Source organism: Herpailurus yagouaroundi, unplaced genomic scaffold (assembly GCF_014898765.1).
Source record: "Herpailurus yagouaroundi ecotype Mexico unplaced genomic scaffold, PumYag 188, whole genome shotgun sequence".
In the NCBI taxonomy this organism is placed as follows: Eukaryota; Metazoa; Chordata; class Mammalia; order Carnivora; family Felidae; genus Herpailurus; species Herpailurus yagouaroundi.
Genome location: NW_024412419.1, coordinates 30517395 through 30536427, shown reverse-complemented (window position 1 = coordinate 30536427; position 19033 = coordinate 30517395). Strand labels below are relative to the sequence as shown.

Below are 19033 nucleotides of genomic sequence, written 5' to 3'. Positions count from 1 at the left end.
ACTCGAGTAATCTGGCCCCTGCCTACTTCACCTACTCATTTCATCCTGGTCTTACAGCCATATAGTAGTGTCCCTATCTGTTAAGTGAAAATGATGTTAGTACTTACCCGTTAAGGACATTGTAAGGATCAAGTTAATGCATAGAAAACGCATAATTTTTTTTTTTTTTTTTTTAGTAAGCGGTGAATAAAAGTAATAATTGTTATTACTTTCCTCTTGCTCTTTATGTCAGGGATATCGGACTTCTTTCAAATGCACGATGTACTTTTCTTCCTCAGGTGTTTGAATTTGGCCGAAAAAGCTCCATTCCACCCGGCGCTAGCTAATTTATACTCTTCCTTCATGTTTTAATCTGGTGTATTCTCATAAAAATGTTGCAGCATTAATTTGATTATTGCAATATCCTAAAAATGGTATTATTTAAATGATCTTTTTCTCTTCTAATAAAAATGTATGTGTTGGCTCCTTCAGCTTGAATACAATCAGCTCGCAGGCAGTAATGTTGCACATTATGATTTCGTGTGAAAGTGTGTTTGAGCTGGTTCAAACCCCTCCTCCTCTCGTTACTTCATGTCCTGCAGCTGGGGGGAAATCTGGGCAAGGAGATAACATAGATAATGGTAGAATTTTCCATTACAGAGAACAACTCCAAGTGCTAAAATTAATACCGACTGGATAGCAGTAGCGAATTGAGGGCCTGCAGGGGAGAGGGAGGGAGATACACTCCGTGTATCTTGTTTGGAAAAAGTTAAGAAAACAGGGGTCTTCAAACCCTAAAACAAAAACGTATCAGACTTTAACCTCACTCATTTTTCTTATTTTTCTGGCACAATATCCAGATTTCCCATCATGTTTACAAATAATAATACTGATGACGCACCACATTTAAATTCTTTTGAGAACTGACTTAGTTTATATTTAAGGACTATCAGATAGGAGTTTGGGGAGGGGAAGCTGCTGTTCTGAGCAATTCAAATCTAAATGAAGGTTGGGTGTCTTCTGAGCAAAGGCTCCACCTGGAAATCAGTATATCTCTGTTTCATGGTTGGCAAGGAGAGTCAGCTTATAAAAAGGTTCTCTCCCCACCTCAAGCCTCACAACGGTTATTTTTACGTAACGAAGTTCTGTGAATTGTAACGAAGTTCTGTGAATTGTTTAAAGTTCAATTCCTGCTTTAGAAATAGGGGCACCATAGTTATTAAGGAGAAAAAGAGGAGGAAGGCAAGAACCAGTTGAGTAGAGCTTTCATTCCCTGGAAATATTAAAAGAGACAAGGATAGAGAAGCAAGGCATGGAGTTGATGGAGAGGATGAAAAAGAATGTTCAAAAACCAGTTGATCTTTGCTGAGAGGAACAGAATCTTAAGTTGGTCACCACTGATATTCTGAGAGAAGTCTCGCTACAGCTTCAGAGCTGTATTATCATTTTAGCCTCCTGCAGTGTTAGCTATTTAGATCAGTGAAAGTAATCCTGATTTTAGGTTTTAAGTATCTATTCCTCCATATATCAGCCACTACAAAATTAAAATTAATTTTAATTTCAAAATGAAATTTTATTTAATAGTTGAATTTACTAAAATGTGTTAGTAACATAAAATTTCTTTAAAAAAATTTTTTTTAATGTTTATTTATTCCTGAGAGAGACAGGGTGAGCTGGAGAGGGGCAGACAGAGAGGGAGACAGAATCTGAAACAGGATCCAGGCTCCCAGCTGTCAGCACAGAGCCTGACGCGGGGCTCGAACTCACCAACTGTGAGATCATGACCTGAGCCAAAGTTGGATGCTCAACCAACTGAGCCATCCAGGCGCCCTGGCAACTCTCTAATTTCAACCACACTCTTCCAAAAGAAAATAATAGTAGTAATAATAAATAATAGTAGAGGCGATTTTCCGCATCCTATCACGTGACTGTGAGGTAGATTTAATTCTTGGACTCCAAGAACATTTTCAAATAACGGAGTTCCTTTACTGCCCAATTTTTTATCGGCTGTTCTCCCAACCCAGTCATTTTTCAGACTTCCAATCTAAGAGGGAGCTTGGAAGCTGAGGAAAGGTAGAAGCAGGGTAGGCAGAAAGGAGAGGTGAGGGAAATTAGGTAGTGGACAGATAGTACAGAGGCTGGCAAACAGTGAGCTATTGAACATTTCTGTTCCCCAAAGTTCTCTTCATGCTAGTGGAGGCCTATCTCTACTCAAGTGGTCCACTCTATTCTCTGGCCAGAATCCTGAAAAAGCCATGAAGCTCAATTTGAAGACTATTCTTGGAGCAGTTAAAAAATCAGAGACCCAAGTGACTTATCATTTATTTATTTATTTTATTAAAAAAATTTTTTTGAGTAAACTCTACACTCAACATGGGACTCAAACTCACAACCCCTGAGATCAAGAGTCACATGTTCTACCACGGAGCCGGTCAGTCTCCTGCACAGTTTTTTAAAAATACCCACTCATTTTAATGAAAAATACAAAAAAAAAAAAAAAAAAGAGCAGATGACTTATTCGTTGTTTTGTGTTCCTATAATCCCCATCCCATATAACATACACATTGAAATAAAAAATAGCCAACACTCTAATTATCTAAATAAACATTTAGCATTTCACAATTTTTCACTCTATACTGGTTATACTGATACATGAAACAACATTTTGACAGCTCTCTCTGTGCTTGGAAATGAAACTTTATTTTTTGTGTCATAGGTTTTATCAATTATAAAATGAAATGATCAGGAAATCAGTACCACCTTAAGGTCTGAGGCTTAAGAGTAAGGCATAGACATTAATATTTTTTAAAGATTATTTTAACTCTGCTGAATTGAATTTCTACATAGGGGATTAAAAAGAAAAAAGAACAATTATTTTCCCCCTAGTATTTATCGTCTTTATATGTTACTCAGTCTTGTGAACTCTGTTATAATAATAGCTATCATTATTTGGTATATGCTATTGGTCAAGCACTATGCTAGGGGCTTTACATTTTTTCTCTTGTCTAATCTTTGTGGTAACTTAAAAGCTGAATATTATTCTCATATTAAAAGTGACAGAATAGTGAATCAAAAAAGTTAAACCATTTGTCCAAGATTTCCAGATTTAGATAATTGTAGAGTGAGGAATAAAATTGAGGTTCTTCTTTCTCAAGATTGCTTTGGCTATTTGGGGTCTTTTATTGTTCCATACAAATTTTAGGATTCATTGTTCTATTTCTGGGAAGAGTGCCTTTAGAATTTTGATAAGGATTGCATTGAATCTGTAGATTGCTTTGAGTAGTATGGAGATTTAACAAATATTAATTCTTCCAATTCATAAGCATGGAATATCTTCCCATTTTTTTTTATGTCTTCTTCAACTTCCTAGTATCTGGTAGTTTTCAGTATACAGGTTTTTCACCTCATTGGTCAAGTTTATTCCTAGGTATTTTATTTTTTTGGATGCACTTATAAATGAGATCTTTTTCATAATTTCTCTTTCTGATAGTTCATTGTTAGTGTGTAGAAATGCAACATGTCTTAGTGTATTGACTGTATTCTGCAACTTTACTGGATTCATTTATTCTAACAGTTTTTTGATGGAGTATTTAGGGTTTTCTATATATAATGTCATGTATATAGTGACAGTTTTACCTCTTCCTTTCCAATTTGGATGACTTTTATTTCTCTTTCTTGCCTAATTGCTCTGTTTAGGGCTTCCAGTGCTGGGTTGAATACAGGTGTTGAGAGTAGATATCCTTGTCTGTTCCTGATCCTAGAGGAAAAGCTTTCATTTTTTAAAAAAACTTTTTAAGTGTTTATTTATTTTTGAAAGCAAGAGAGACAGAGCATGAGTGGGGGAGGAGAAGAGAGAGAGGGAGACACAGAATCCGAAGCAGGCTCCAGGCTCCAAGCTATCAGCACAGAGCCAGATGCAGGGCTCGAACTCACAAACCATGAGATCATGACCTGAGCTGAAGCCAGACGCTCAACCGACTGAGCCACCTAAGCGCCCCAAAGCTTTCATCTTTTCATCATTGAGTATATGATGTTAGCTGTGGGTTTGTCATAGGTAACCTTTATTATGTTGAGTACACTCCCTCTATACCTGCCTTGTTGAGTGTTAACATGATGTCTCACACTTATTGATTTGCAGATGTTGAACTATCCTTGCATCCCTAGCATAAATGTCACTTGACCATGGTGTATGATCCTTTTAATGTCTTGTTAAATTTGGTTTGCTAATATTTTGTCAATGATTTTTGCATCTATGCTCATCAGGGATATTGGCCTATAATTTCTTTTATTAAGAATTGTTTTAATGCTTATTTATTCTTGAGAGAGAGAGAGAGAGAGAGAGAGAGACAGGCAGAGCGTGAGCAGAGGAGGGGCATAGAGAGAGGGAGAGACAGAATCTGAAGCAGGCTTCAGGCTCCAAGCTGTCAGCACAGAGCCTTACGTGGGTCTTGAACCCACAAACCACGAGATCATGACCTGAGCCTCAGTCAGGCACTTAACTGACTGAGCCATCCAAGTGCCCCTATAATTTTCTCTTTTTTTGGTGGCGTACTTGTCTGGTTTTGGTATCAGGGTAACGCTGGCCCCTTAAAATGAGTTTGGGAAAATTCTCCCCTTTTCTGTTTTTTTTTTTTTTTTTTTTTTTGAAGAGTTTGAAGATTGGTATTAATCTTTCTTTGAATGTTTGATAGAAATCACCAGTGCAGCCATCTGGTCCTAGACTTTTGTTTGTTGGAATGTTTTTGATTACTGCTTCTCCTTACTGTAATCAGTCTATTCAGACTTTCTGTTTTTTTCACAATTCAGTCTTGATAGGTTGTAGTTTTCTAGGAATCTATTCATTTCTTCTAGGTTATAGAATTGTTTATAGCAGTCTCCTATGACCCTTTGTATTTCTTTTTTTTTTTTAATTTTTTTTAACGTTTATTTATTTTTGAGACAGAGAGAGACAGAGCATGAACAGGGGAGGGGCAGAGAGAGAGGGAGACACAGAATCTGAACCAGGCTCCAGGCTCTGAGCTGTCAGCACAGAACCCGACGCGGGGCTCGAACTCACGGACCGTGAGATCATGACCCGAGCCGAAGTCGGACGCTTAACCGACCAAGCCACCCAGGCACCCCTGACCCTTTGTATTTCTATGGTATCAGTTGTAATATCTCCTCTTTCATTTCTGACTTTATTTATTTGAGTCCTCTCCCTTTTTCTTGATAGTCTAGCTAAAGGACTTATGGGTTCTTAAACAGCTACCATTAAATGTAATTGTTTTATAGTGTGTTATGAATTTATTTCAGGGAATTGTCAGCCATGTCTTCTATAGAGAAAAAAAACATCTTTCTAACATTTTAAACTTGTAAGAGTACTTAAATCTTCCAGATGAGAAAATATGCCATAGTGGCATTATTGTCCCTTCCACATTCTGGTAGGTCTGATAAGAGAGGAGGCAACGTGTTAATGGAAAGATCAATGAACTAGCAGTCAGGAATTCTAGTTTCTCATTTGGACTGTGCCACTCACTCAAAGCCTCATTGTGGACAAGTTTCAACTTCTTTGGACTTAAGTTTCTTGAGCTGTAAAATGAGAGGATTGGGCAGTGTCTCAAAGGACACTTAACAGCCAAACTAATTTATGACACAGGGAATTTGGCCAAGCCTGGATCACACTTTTATTATAATAAAGAATGAATTCATGAAGCAGAAACATTCAATAAATGAGAAAAGAGAGCTTGCCATCTTTATTTGCAACCAGGGCAGATACAGTGTGTTTCCTGTCTTTTCCACAAGCAGCCATGGGAAGGGAAGGGTTGGGGGAGGACAGGAACAGGATGTCCTTCCCTGACATGTCACCAGGCAGCTTAAATCTTTACATTTTTTTTCATGGCCATCAGGTCTGATATCCCGGAAATCCATCCCACAAAATAAAAGAATTACAGATAACTCGTTATGGGGACAAGATAAGTGCTTCATTTCATTTTCATTTGTTAAATTTTTTTCAGGCGCCTTCCTTTCATTATTGTTGTAGTGTGACTTCATAGTGACATATTTTCAGGGACTTCGGAGGATAAGATTTGGAGAAACACTTCAGAGGACTTTGGTGTGCTTTTGAAGGCTAATACTGCTGCGGGTTTGCAGGTGAACCGTGGAAGAAACTGGGACCGGGACAAGTGAAAAGGGAGAAGTGCCTGGATACCTAAGACAGTTCTAGGGAAGAGAAAGGGACTTTGTTCCTTCAGGTGGTGTTGATTTAAGGCATTGTGAGAATTGATTATATACTTGCCAATCTCCCTTTGATGACAGGAACTGTGTCATTTATGTCCCCAGCGACAGAAATAACTGACAATCAAATATTTGTTGAGTTGAACTGAGTAAACACTGCGCGGGAAAAGGTAGAAAAAAGGACACCGAAATAACACCCTTGGATATCTGAAACGTCTACAGGACTTACTACTGCAAGATTTACTGCAGGAGAAAGGGACTTCAGCGGAGCAGTGTTTCAGATGAAGTGCCAACAATCCAGAATGTAGAAGCTGAAAAGGGCTGGTCCAGGAGAGAGAGGTGATCAGAGTCCCTTATAAGTGAAAACTGATCAGGCAACAGGTTTGAATCCGTAAGGGAGAAAAAAAAAAAAAAAAAAAAAAAAAAAAAGGAGGAGCGATAGCGATAAGCAGATTGCCAGAACTGGAGGGGTGTCTGGGGCCAGAGAAACACTTAAGTTGGAGCCAAAGGGAGAGGGTTAGATCCAACTAGCTGGAGTCGTCCAGGAGCCGGACCTCCGAACCTCGCTTTGAGCTTGTTTCTTAGCACAACCACCAGGAAGCCCTGAAAGATGTGCTGCTCGGACTGGTATCTTGGCGCGATAACTTCCGTGTGTGTGTATGTGTGTGTATATGCAACAGGGCGCGCCGCCCGAGAACTTCCGCGTGCGAGGGGGGCACTGGCGCGCAGCCCGCTCGCGCCCGACCGGCGGGTAAGGAAACCCGCGCTCCCGGCCCAGTCGGCCCCCACCGCCGCGGGCAGGGGCGGGCAGGGGCGGGCCGGGGGCGGAGCTGCGGCCGCGCCCGAGTCTCTCGCAGCCCCACAGGCCGCCGCGACCGCGCTTGCCGCCGCCCCGCCCCGCGACTACAACTCCCAGCAAGCCCTGGGCCGCCCGCGCGCCGCAGTTGACCCATTTCCCGGCCCGTCCCGGGCTCGGCCGGCCCCCGCGCCCAGGCGGCTGCTCCCTGCTGACTGGGGTGTGGGCGGGGAGCGGCGGAGGCAGGAGGAGGCGCTGCTGGCCGCCGCCGTTGCCTCCGCTGCTGGGCTCCTGGGCAGCTCCCGGGGTTTCTGCGGCCGCCATGGACGAGCAGGCGGGTCCCGGCGTCTTCTTCAGCAACAACCACCCGGGCGCCGGCGGTGCCAAGGGTCTCGGGCCTCTGGCGGAGGCTGCCGCGGCCGGCGACGGGGCGGCTGCGGCGGGGGCGGCGCGAGCCCAATACAGCCTCCCTGGGATCCTGCACTTCCTGCAGCACGAGTGGGCCCGCTTCGAGGTGGAGAGAGCCCAGTGGGAGGTGGAGCGGGCGGAGCTGCAGGTAAAGACCCTCCCGGCCTGGCCCTCTTCATCCCGCCTCTTCGCTCCCTTCCGCCCCGCCCAGGACCCTTCCCCCCCTCTCCCCCTTCGGCCCCCCTCGTCCCCTCCCCCTTTGCTCCCGCCCATCCCACTCAGAAACCGCATCTCTTTCCCCCCTTCACCTTTGCCTTTCCCTGACCCCGCTGCCTTGACCTAGGTTCCCACTCCAGCCCCTGATGCGTTGTTTACCCTCCCCGTTCCTTTTCGTCTGCTCCTTCACACTCTTAACTCAGTCTCATTTCAACTCTCTTGCCGTCCCACATTTTAGGTCGTCCCTTTCAGTTAACTAATTGGGCTGACAGTAGTTTTGAGAGACGTCTAGCAAATCATCCTCTGCCCTAGTGAGTCCCATCCTAGGTCTAGAGATGTTCCCTGCGAAAGGTATTGGTAGTTGGCTCCTGTCTCTCTGAAAGGGAGGTGACCAAAGCAGACAACCGAAGTTGTGTGCGTGGGGCCTTGACTTTAGGCAAGAAGCTGATGTTGGGCTAAAGTATTATGAGGGATATCAGCTCCTTTTTGATGTATGTAAACGTTTCTTCTCTTTTCCTCTTCCTCCACCTCCCCCCCCTCCCCCCCCCCACCTCCGCGTTTCTTTTAGGTATTTCAGATCATGAAGAACCTAGATGATCACCGTCAGGTGATGGTTTGGAGATGGTTTCCTATTCTCAGAATCTGAAACTTCCCAAGGGTTAATTTTATGCCCAGTGTTTTGTGAGATTGCCTTGTACTTTGAAAGGAACTAAAAGGGACTTTAAAGTTGGGTACATTTCCTTGCATAATCTGCAAGATAAAGCATATCCAGGAAGGAGCTGTTGTGGGCTCTTAGAAGAAAGTGAGGCTGATACTTTACAGGCCATTCTGAATTGCTAAGTGTTTCCGAAGCTGATCTTAAAACTTCCAAGGCACACACCAATTTCACAAGGAACTCGAAGAACTGAGTGGCTGTGCCTTGCTGTTTTACTGGCTAATCTTGTACACTTCTGAAATCTGAGTATAGTTTTGGTTGGTGAAACACTTGAAGTTAAAATGCTACCCAGCGTGTCACTTTTTTTGGTAACGGGTATTTTCTTTGGCACTTAAAAAAAGAAAAGAAGGAATCTGTTAAATAGAAAATCATGTGCTGGAACAGGGTGCTTTGGCCTAGTGGAAGTGGCTATGGAAAGAGGGAGTAGACAGCGTTTTGGTACCAGCTGTGCTTACTGCTGGCTGTGACCTTGAGGAAATCCTTTAACCTCTGCGAACTTCAGGTTCATCATTTATTTATTCAGTACTTTATTGAGTGCCAGCTGTGTGCCTCGAGGGCCTGGGATGAACACAACTGACAGAGCTTCGGCCCTCATAGAGCTTACGTTTTAGTCGGCAGGCAAAGAAGCAGCACATGTAAGTACATAATATACCGAACCATAATGGCACCTTGGATGAGGAAAATAAATCAGGTACAGAAATAGAATGTGATAGGGACAGCTATTTTATTTGTTTTTTTTTTTTATTAAGGTTGTTTACTTATTTTGAGAGAGCGAGTGAGCAGGGGAGGGGCAGAGAGAGAGAATCCCGTCAGCGCGGAGCCCGATCTGGGGTTCGAACTCACAAACTGTGAGATCGTGAGAATCCCAAGTGAGCACTGAGCCCCATCTGGGGTTCGAACTCACAGACTGTGAGATCATGACCTGAGCTGAAGCCAAGAGTCAGAAGCTTAACTGATTGAGCACCCAGGCTCCCCGCGGCTTTTTTATTTTAGATGGGGTGGGTGAGGAAGGCCTCTGGGAGGAGTTGAGTGAAGCGAGGCAGTGACCCATAGTTTCTAAAATTTCTTCTCATTCTTTATTTCCACAGTTCTATGTTTGTATTCTTTGGCAACTTTTTTTTATGTCTGCCGTTATGTACTTTAGTATCTAGTCTGTTGGTATTTGTAACTTTTCTCAAAATGAATCTGACCATGTCTGTATAGTGATAAGCAGACTTGAATGCTTCATTTAAATTTATTAGTAATTCACTTTATTAAACAGTGCATTCCATAAATGAAATTGTGGATTTCAGACTTCAAGGAAGTGTTAAAGGCAGGCTTTAGCGTTAACGTTGTTCGGGTGTAGAGAATGATTTTTTTATGTGGCTGCTTAAATTTTAATTTCCAGTTTAGGGAAGGTGAGTCACACTAATTTGGTCAAAAACAAACAAGATAATAACTCTTCCCTTTTTACTTGTGGAGGTTCGGGAGTTTGCAGCTCATCTTACCCTTGTCCTATCTCCCAGTTCTCCCCTTCCACCCCTCCATTTCAACTTTTCAATTTACCTATAATTGTAGTCACTCTTCAGTTTTACACACACACGCGCACACATGCTATTTCTGGGATTTTTAATGGCAAATGTTAAAGCTCAGGTAGGTTTCCAATTGGTGCTCCTCACACTGAAAGCACTACATTTTTACAGTATCTTTTCGTTTGTGCTTACACTAAATTAAGCATCCAGGGAGGAACTTTAAAAATGTGTCATATTTTCCAAACAGAACAAATAACATACTTTTTGGGAAGAGAGTTTGTGGGAATCTCACAACTGAAAACATATTTTTAAAGTAATTTCTTTTTATCAACATCATTAAATGTGAACATACCCCTTCATTTTTCTTTTGCCATTTAAATTTTTCTAGAAGAAATCGGAAGTCAGAGAATGAGTGGTGATGAAATTTGGATTAATTGATGTCCTCTCTTTGGTTTTTAAATCTCTTCTCAAGTCATTAACACCGAAGTCAACAAAAATACCTTTAAGATTAAGTCTAATTTGTCCCTTCAGGAACCTGTTAGTCTTGCTCTTTCAGATTGTCAGGACAGAGTTGTGCAAGGCAATCCAAGCTGTCACCTACCTGGTCTGCCTTTACCACTTCCTCCCTTCTTCAGGTCTTGGGAGGAAGGAACCAGTTATACTCTGCTGTAAACTTGTGATTTTCCCCTCCTTGCCCATCTCAGTTAATGTAGAATTCTCTCTCTCTTTTTAAAAAAATTTTTTTAATGTTTATTTTTGAGAGAGAGAGAGACAGAACGGGAGCAGGGGAGAGGCAGAGAGAGAGGGAGACACAGAATCTGAAGTAGGCTCCCCAGGCTCTGTCAGCACAGTGTCCGACGTGGGGCTTGAACCCACGGACCATGAGATCATGACCTGAGCCGAAGTCAGATGCTCAACCAACGGAGCCACCCAGGTATCCCTAGAATTCTCTTTATTTTTGATAATCCCCCTCCTGCCTCACTACCACTATTCAGATGAGAATAGGCAGTTCATGGGAAAAGAATGGTTAGGGTTATTACTGAGCTTTATATTTGTGAAAGGAATTGGAGTTGGAATACTAATCATAACAATCGAGGGAATTTCTTTATGTGAGACATTGAGCTAGCTGACCTTCAAGAAGTATGCAGTCTAGTTGGAGTGATAGACAAGCAAGATGTAGAAAAATCAGAGTGTTTATCATTGTGGGGGCTTAGATTTTCTTAGAATAGCACAAAAGAGAGCTAGCAGTGAATGGGGAGAATAGCAAGAAGAAAGAACTTAATGAAGTAATGAGAACCTATTTGAAAATTACTAACTTAATAGAAAGCAGGCATGTAAATACAAAACAAAAACTATTGGCCCTAGATTTTGGGGGGTGTGTGTAGTAGGGGAGGCTCTGTTATTTACCTGGAAATGTTAGAATTGTATGAAAAAGGTGATATGATTGAGTGGCTTAGGGCATGTGGCATAGAGACTGGAGTATTTATTAATCTGGATTTTGGCATTATTGATTCATATTTTCAGTCAACAAATGTTATTCACCCATTTTATGCCAGCTCCTGTTCTAGGCACTGGAGAAACAAGATGGTTAAAATAGATCCTACAGGCAGACAATAATGAATACTTACATATATAAAATGTTAGGTGGTAGTAAGCACCACAGTCATGTGGTTGGTATAAGGGGGATATGGAGTGCTTGGTGGGGTGGAGTGGGGAAGAAAGGCTTACCTGATGAGATGCCATTTGAGCAAGACCTGAAAAGGTGAAATTAAGGAGGGGGTGTTCTGGGAGGGCAGAGAGAACAGTAGGGGGGAAAGGAGCATGCTTGGAATGTTTGAGGAATAATGAGGCACATGTGGCTAGAGTAGAGGAGAAGAATGGGAAGAAATGCCATACTGGGTCTTGCCCATTGTAAGGATTTTAGATTGTACCTCAGCCAGATGGGTGACAGTTGAAATGTTTTGAGTAAAGGAACAGCATCGCAAGGGTTTAGAATGCATTTGGAGGGAAGACAATGGTAAGAGAGTCATGGAGTCTAGTTACTAATCCAGGCTGGAGATGAACTAAGCTGGTAGTGATGAGATATGTGAATGTCTATTTTGATACGTATTCAAAATCTAATGGATTCTGAATGCATTTTTGAAGGTAGAACCAACAAGATGTGCTGAAGGATAGGATGTGACGTTTGAGGAAAAAGGAATCAAGTATGACTCAAAATAATTTTTTGTCACTTTAGTTCAGTATTTCTTAGCTTTAGCTCAACCTTAGAATAATCTGGGGGAACTTTTAAAAATCTTCATTTCCTGTGCTCTACCCCAGACCAGTTTAATCAGAATTTTAGGATTTAGTGCCCCTGGTATTAGTGTTTTTTTGAGCTCCCTCAAGGGAGCACGGATTGAGAACCACTGCTTTAGTTGTTTGTTTCTGATTTTACATGCATTGTTTGGACACATCTGTTAGTATTCCAGATATGGATGGCTTTTTATAGAATTGGGATATAATTTTTGTTACGTTTCTATTATTCTTTCTGATGATAGCTAGCATTTTATTTTTAGCCAGTAGAATATTATAATTTGATTCACCTCCCTCTGACTGAGAGAGTTAATGATAGAGTAATTTCTGAGCTGGAATGAACTTTGGAAAAAATCAGCTGCAACCTTCTTCCGCAGGTAAAGTGAGGCCCACAGAGAGGTTGAATGACCGAGAATGAAACAGGTTTTTGTACAGACTGTCACTTAAGTCTCCAGATACCTGTACAGTTTTTTCCAAGCCCTTAAATTCATTATCTTGCTTGATCCTTAGACCCTTCTGAGATAATCAGTCACACTAATGCTTACTTATCATTTTTCTTTTTATTTAAAACAACAGACCTGGAGATTTTACTCTGTTCCACTGTTTTCTAGCTTATTTTATTGTCTACATTTAATATTTTTTTCTGGACTTTGTGTTCTGAGTTTCATTATGATGTTTCAGGGTATATATTTCTTTTTATTTTATTTGTGACTTTGTTAGGCTCTTTGAAAAATCTACATGATCCTCAATCATTATCTCTTTAGATTTCTGCAAAATCATCAGTCACTATCTCTTTATATTTCTGCTTTATCCCATTCTCTTTTCTTTAATCTTTAGGTCTCTGATTACATGTATTTTAGACCTTCTTTATCTGTTTATTCTGACTTATTTGCAGTCCATTAATTTTCTCTTCAGTTGAATTTAATCTTTTAAAGCCATCTGATAAGTTTCTAATTTTAATTATTACTGAAGTTCAGTTTGGTTGCATTTTAAATCTGCTGGATTTTTTCTTAATAGTTTCCTGTTCCCTGAAGATATCTTCAAGTTTCTTTTTCTTTAAACCGAGTGAGTATAGTTGTTTTTATAGGTGGTATATCTGTACTTCCTCTGCATGAAGTCTTGGAGATCTCTTTCTGTGGTCTCTTGTTTTTGCCGGTCCTTTTTCATGGTAACTTATTTCTTTGTATGCATAGTTATTTTTGTGTGCTGCTCACTGTCCTTGGAAAGGTGTTAAGACTAATCTGAGGTCTCAAATAAAGGTGTCTTCTTTAGAAGGTCTTTGCATTTGCTCTGATGGGTTTTTGGAGGCATTAGCAATCTACAACCATTTTAAAACCAATTCATTGCTTGAGGTTTTGGACCACCCAGCTGATGCAAATTTTGGCCATAAATACATTTGAGGACCAGCATCCTTCACCTTTGCCTTGAAGGAATATGCTACAGGGTCTTAGCTAAATGTGGGACATATCACCTGTTAGATTTTTTACTCCGGATGGTCCTGGTCTTTAGTTTTTGCTCTTTGGGTCCTATAAGGCTATCCAAACTTAAGGTTCAGATTTGTTCTGATTGGCTAGTACCTCTAGAGCAAAAGTGGCTTTTGTTCTCTTACCTTACTAGGTTCCCATTTTCCTTTCAATTTTGGCCAAATAATTCCTTACTTCTTATCAGCTTTGCCTTTTAAATATGTAAAAATATTTTGTCCAGAATATTTAACTGTTTTCAGTAGAAGAGTTAATTTGAGGCACTATTACTGAAAACTGAATTATCTTACTTTGAAAAATTGACAAATAAGAATGGCCCAGTAATTATCTGTAGAGAAATATAATTGATACTTTTTCTCTATTAAGAGATATCCTTATTTGACCCTAAACTTTATTTACTATCTAAGTTTACTTTTCTTTGAGTCCCAGTGGTGGGGGGGAGACTACAACTTCTTTCCAAAATCTTGGTAAAATTAAAGCAGAATTTAAAACAAACAAACCAACCCCTTTATTAATCAGTCCTTGATTGGTGTTTGAAAGTCCAAATAATCTGGACTGATTTCCCTTTGTCGGCTTACTCTCTACTTGATGTCAGGCTTATTTTATTTTATTTTGTTTTATTTTATTTTATTTTAATTATTTTTACTTAAAAATTTTTTCAAAAATTTTTAATGTTTATTTTTTTAGAGAGAGAGACAGAGCGTGAGTAGGAGAGGGGCAGAGAGAGAGAGAGAGAGGGAGACACAGAGTTTGAGGCAGACTCCAGGCTCTGAGCTGTCAGCACAAAGCCCAATGTGGGGCTCAAACCCACAAACCATGAGATCATGACCTCAGCCGAAGTCGGATGCTTAACCGACTGAGCCACCCAGGTGCCCCAGCATACTTTTTGATTTATGAATGTTATTAATGGATTCCAGGTTTCAATTCTGGGCCATTAGAAATAAACTTGCCCTTGGGATCTTTGGAGTTTCTTGCTTTAGTGGTCAATTTGACACAACAGTCTATTGTGTCATTGTCTCTTGCAGTGTGGCTGTGGAAAGTATGGGCCTTAGTTCCATCATTTCCAGTATATAATTTTTCTGGGCCCCATCTTTGTTTGTAAATATAGCCACCAAACAGAGTAGTTGTAATTTTAAAAAGATAGAGTATGCAAAGTTTGTGACCTATAATAAATGTCCAATAAGTGGTTTGCTTTTGCTGGTTGAGATTTCTGTGGAGAGAATGCTTTTAACTGTTTTATTTATTTATTTATTTATTTATTTATTTACTTATTTGGTATTATTTATTTAAATTAAACTTTAGGAGCCAAGAACTAGTTTAAGTGATGCATTTGGCATAGTGGCTACTTATGCCACTGTTAATAGTGACAGTAAAACTGACAGTTTAATAATACTGATAATAAACTGTCAGTATCGGAAGTAAGGAGCAGGCTAGAGATGTAGTAGTAGATGGTAATAGCTGGAAAGCATTGAGGACTGGAGACAGGAACAGAGGAACTTTGCAGTTCAGGAGAGAAACCTGAGGCAGGAGAAGAAGCTAAGGAAGGGGGTAGAAGAAAAGAAGAGACAGAGAGGGAAGAGAGATGGGGAGAGCAGAGACAGACAGGAGGAAGAAACTGTACACATGAACCTGTTGTTAATTCCTAGAGTATGTATTGTCTGTAGTCTTCATCTTAGCACATGTAACTGTAGAATTCTAGGGCTGACAGGGATGTGCGTGTGCACGTCCCCTCTCTTTGCCCTGCATAGCTCGACTCCCAATTTTCTATTCCCTTCATTAGACTAAGAATATTTTACCTCCTGTGGGACCTTAGAACTTGCATGGTCTCATCCCTTTTTTTTTTTTTTTTTTTTGGTGTGGTTTACAAAAGTGGTATTTTTTTTTCTACTTAATTTTATTTATTTATTTTTTAAAATTTGCATCCAAATTAGTTAGCATATAGTGCAACAATGATTTCAGGAGTAGATTCCTTAGTGCCCCTTACCCATTTAGCCCATCCCCCCTCCCACAACCCCTCCCGTAACCCTCAGTTTGTTCTCCATATTTATGAGTCTCTTCTGTTTTGTCCCCTCCCTGTTTTTATATTATTTTTGTTTCCCTTCCCTTAGGTTCATCTGTTTTGTCTGTTAAAGTCCTCATATGAGTGAAGTCATATGATTTTTGTCTTTCTCTGATGGACTAATTTCACTTAGCATAATAGCCTCCATTTCCATCCACGTAGTTGCAAATGGCAAGATTTCATTCTTTTTGATTGCCGAGTGATACTCCATTGAATATATATACCACATCTTCTGTATCCATTCATCCATCGATGGACATTTGGGCTCTTTCCATGCTTTGGCTATTGTTGATAGTGTTGCTATAAACATGGGGGTGCATGTATCCCTTCGAAACAGCACACCTGTATCCCATGGATAAATGCCTAGTAGTGCAATTACTGGGTTGTAGGGTAGTTCTATTTTTAGTTTTTTGAGGACCCTCCATACTGTTTTCCAGAGTGGCTGCACCAGCTTGCATTCCCATCTCATCTCTTGTTGTATCAGTTAGGGCCACAGAGAGAATAAGTAAATGGTCCTTGATCACTCTGAATTGGTGGGGATTGACTTTAGAACCCACGAGTGTACCACCCAAGCCCAGGCATTGTTCTCCATACATCATCTCCTTTTATTGGTCCCTTACCCTGTGTAGCTGCTTCTGATCTGAAGTAGCCAAGTGAATTACAATATTTAGATGATTAAGTATGCTTTGAGTAGCTGTCATAATGTAAATTCTTATATATTTCAAACTTCAAGCAGAACAACTTAGTGAAATGATTGCATTTTAAGGGACTCAGGAAAGTTTTCAACGATTTGTGTTCCTCAAAGGTGTTTAACAATGTGTCACTCTAGTTTCTTCGAATCGTTTTATTTTTGTGTAGAGAATACTGATGTAAAATGTTTATTTCTTTAAAAAAGTCTGCAAATTCGGATCTTTTCCAGCTTGTTCCTGAGGGTAGCCTAATTATGTTGTGTGTGTGTGTGTCTGTGTGTGTGTATGTGTATATCTATATATACATACATATATATACTAACTACGCTATATACAGGCCCATATATGTATATACTAACTATATATGCTATACTATATATACTTAACATTATATTAAAATATGTATACATGTATATTTTATACATATTTTATACATATATATGTATGTATATTTTAATATAGTTAGTGTTTATTGATCGTATATCACCTTTTGTGTAGTGCTTTTGTTATTAGGTTATTCTCAGCCCATCTGTTTTACATATGCTGTTTGAACAGAATAATAATGTCAACCATGTATTTGCTGTTATGCATTAAGGTATTTAAAGAAATAAAATCACTTTCTTTGGCAGACAGTGCTATTTAACTTTTATAACAAAAGTACCTTATCTAAATAAGATGATGGAATATTCGAAAATACTGATATGCAAGAAGGAAATTTTATTGTAGACTGGCTTAGAAGCAGTATGGCTCAAGGAAAAATGAGTAGTGTTCTGTTTTGTTTTATTTTTTTTTTAATTTTTTTTTTTAACGTTTTATTTATTTTTGAGACAGGGAGAGACAGAGCATGAATGGGGCAGGGTCAGAGAGAGAGGGAGACACAGAATCTGAAACAGGCTCCAGGTTCTGAGCAGTCAGCACAGAGCCCGAGGCGGAGCTCGAACTCACGGACCATGAGATCGTGAGCTGAGCCGAAGTGGGACGCTTAACTGACTGAGCCACCCAGGCGCCCCTGTTTTGTTTTGTTTTGTTTTGTTTTGTTTTGTTTTGTTTTGTTTTGTTTTGTTTTGTTTTGTTTTGTTTTGTTTTAGATAAGAACAGGAGAAGAATAAGGAGTAGAAGCCCTGGAATTAAGGGGAGCGCTGGGAAATGTTGAAGAAGGTTGGGTGGAATAGGTATTTTGGGTGTGGTGAATAGGTTCTTGGCATGACTGCACTACAGAGATCCAAGGAAAGGGCCGGGGGAGTGTTACACACAGGCTTCATTAGCACTCATTTACATATGACAGAAATTGGATCCAATACCAGCATATCTAGTTAGGAGAAATAAATAAGATGTCAGATTCCATAAGGGTGATACCAATTTCACCTGATGGAAAATTACAGCCCAGTCTGGGACTTGCTCTCAGTTTTTTTGTTTGTATTTCCTAAATGAGAAGGTTCAGCAGTAAGCAAAGCCTAAATTATATGCACAACCAAAACCTGCTCCTGAGGAATGTGGATTCATGTAAAGCTAAAAGGGAACAAGGAGGAGCCTGGAGATCTGGGTCAGCACACTTATTGAACTTTAAAGAGTCCTTACTTGGGGAAGATGGTACCGTGGTCCCAGTACTTTAGCTTTTGTTTCCTCTTCTTTCCCCTCCAACAATAATAACAGTTTTTATTGTTGTTGTTGATCCCTTACCATGTGCTGGGTACAGTGTAGAGCACTTTACACGTGTGATCGATTTTAATCTTTACAAAGCTCTTTGTGGTAGGTAATAATTATTCCCTAACTCATAGAAAAGATAAATAATTTGCCATAAGAAAAGTTTGAGTGGTGGGACTGGGCATGGTAAATGGAAGGAAAAATATTTTGACACTTTTCTTCTTCTCATGCTTTTGAGTCAATGTATAGGGTTGGGATATTTTCGCTCCCTTGTCTGCCTGGTGAATTTCTAATCCTCTTCCAAGTTTCATTTTACTGTCTTCGGGAAACCTCCAGACACAGTGAAGTTTCATGCTCCCCTAAGAGCTTGTATAAATAACAGAAACACCATCCTGATCAGTGGTTGGGCAGTTAATCTGGTTGAAATGATACCAAGTCATTTAAGTTAAAAATAATATAAAACGCATAGTCATTTGTCACCGTAAGACCAAGCCCACCTGCCCTTCACTTTTTTTTTTTTAAGAACACTGATTGGAGTTGTGTGTTGTCTTTCTTGAAAAAGCTACAATTACAATACATTGGTTATGATTTCTGGTTTTGGTTTTCCTTGAGTAAAGTATACAGTACAGAATCCTCGATTTTTATGACTTTTCCCTAGTCTTTCACAGTTGTGTCACCCACATTTAATTTGATAGCAGGTCTCCTGCTTAGTAGGTCTCCTTTGTTGTGTTGTCTTCCCAAAGCATTCAACTTAGTTTTTCTTTTCATACGTATGTTTTATTGGTTTATGTAATGTTTAATTGAATTATGTAATCAAAGCAACAAGTGCAATTGGCATAAACAGGTTTGGGAGGAAACCAGATTGACTCTTGGTGAGCTTAAACAACTTGACTGAAAACGCAGTGTATGGGTGAATTATAAAGAATAGCATACTCTAGCTGTGAATACTTAATGTGCCCTGGGCGTTGGGCAGTGTTTTACCAAGGGACTGAAGAATACTGGTTAATCCAGAGTTTTGGTTAAGAGAGGA

The 19033-nt window shown here is 40.1% G+C and overlaps 1 protein-coding gene across 5 annotated transcripts in view; it reads left to right on the top strand.

The window, feature by feature from the left end:
* The first annotated feature begins 7190 nt into the window (after window positions 1-7190).
* The window catches only part of STRN (striatin), a 91514-nt gene continuing 79671 nt past the window's right edge, over window positions 7191-19033 (top strand). For 2 of the 5 annotated variants that reach the window (XM_040496512.1, XM_040496511.1), the window contains exon 1: window positions 7192-7544. In XM_040496512.1, coding sequence (XP_040352446.1) covers window positions 7311-7544 — 234 coding nt within the window. In that variant the 5' untranslated portion in view covers window positions 7192-7310. Of the gene's footprint in view, window positions 7545-19033 lie in introns of all 5 variants that reach the window. The other 3 variants (XM_040496510.1, XM_040496513.1, XM_040496514.1) reach the window with 3 other exon arrangements.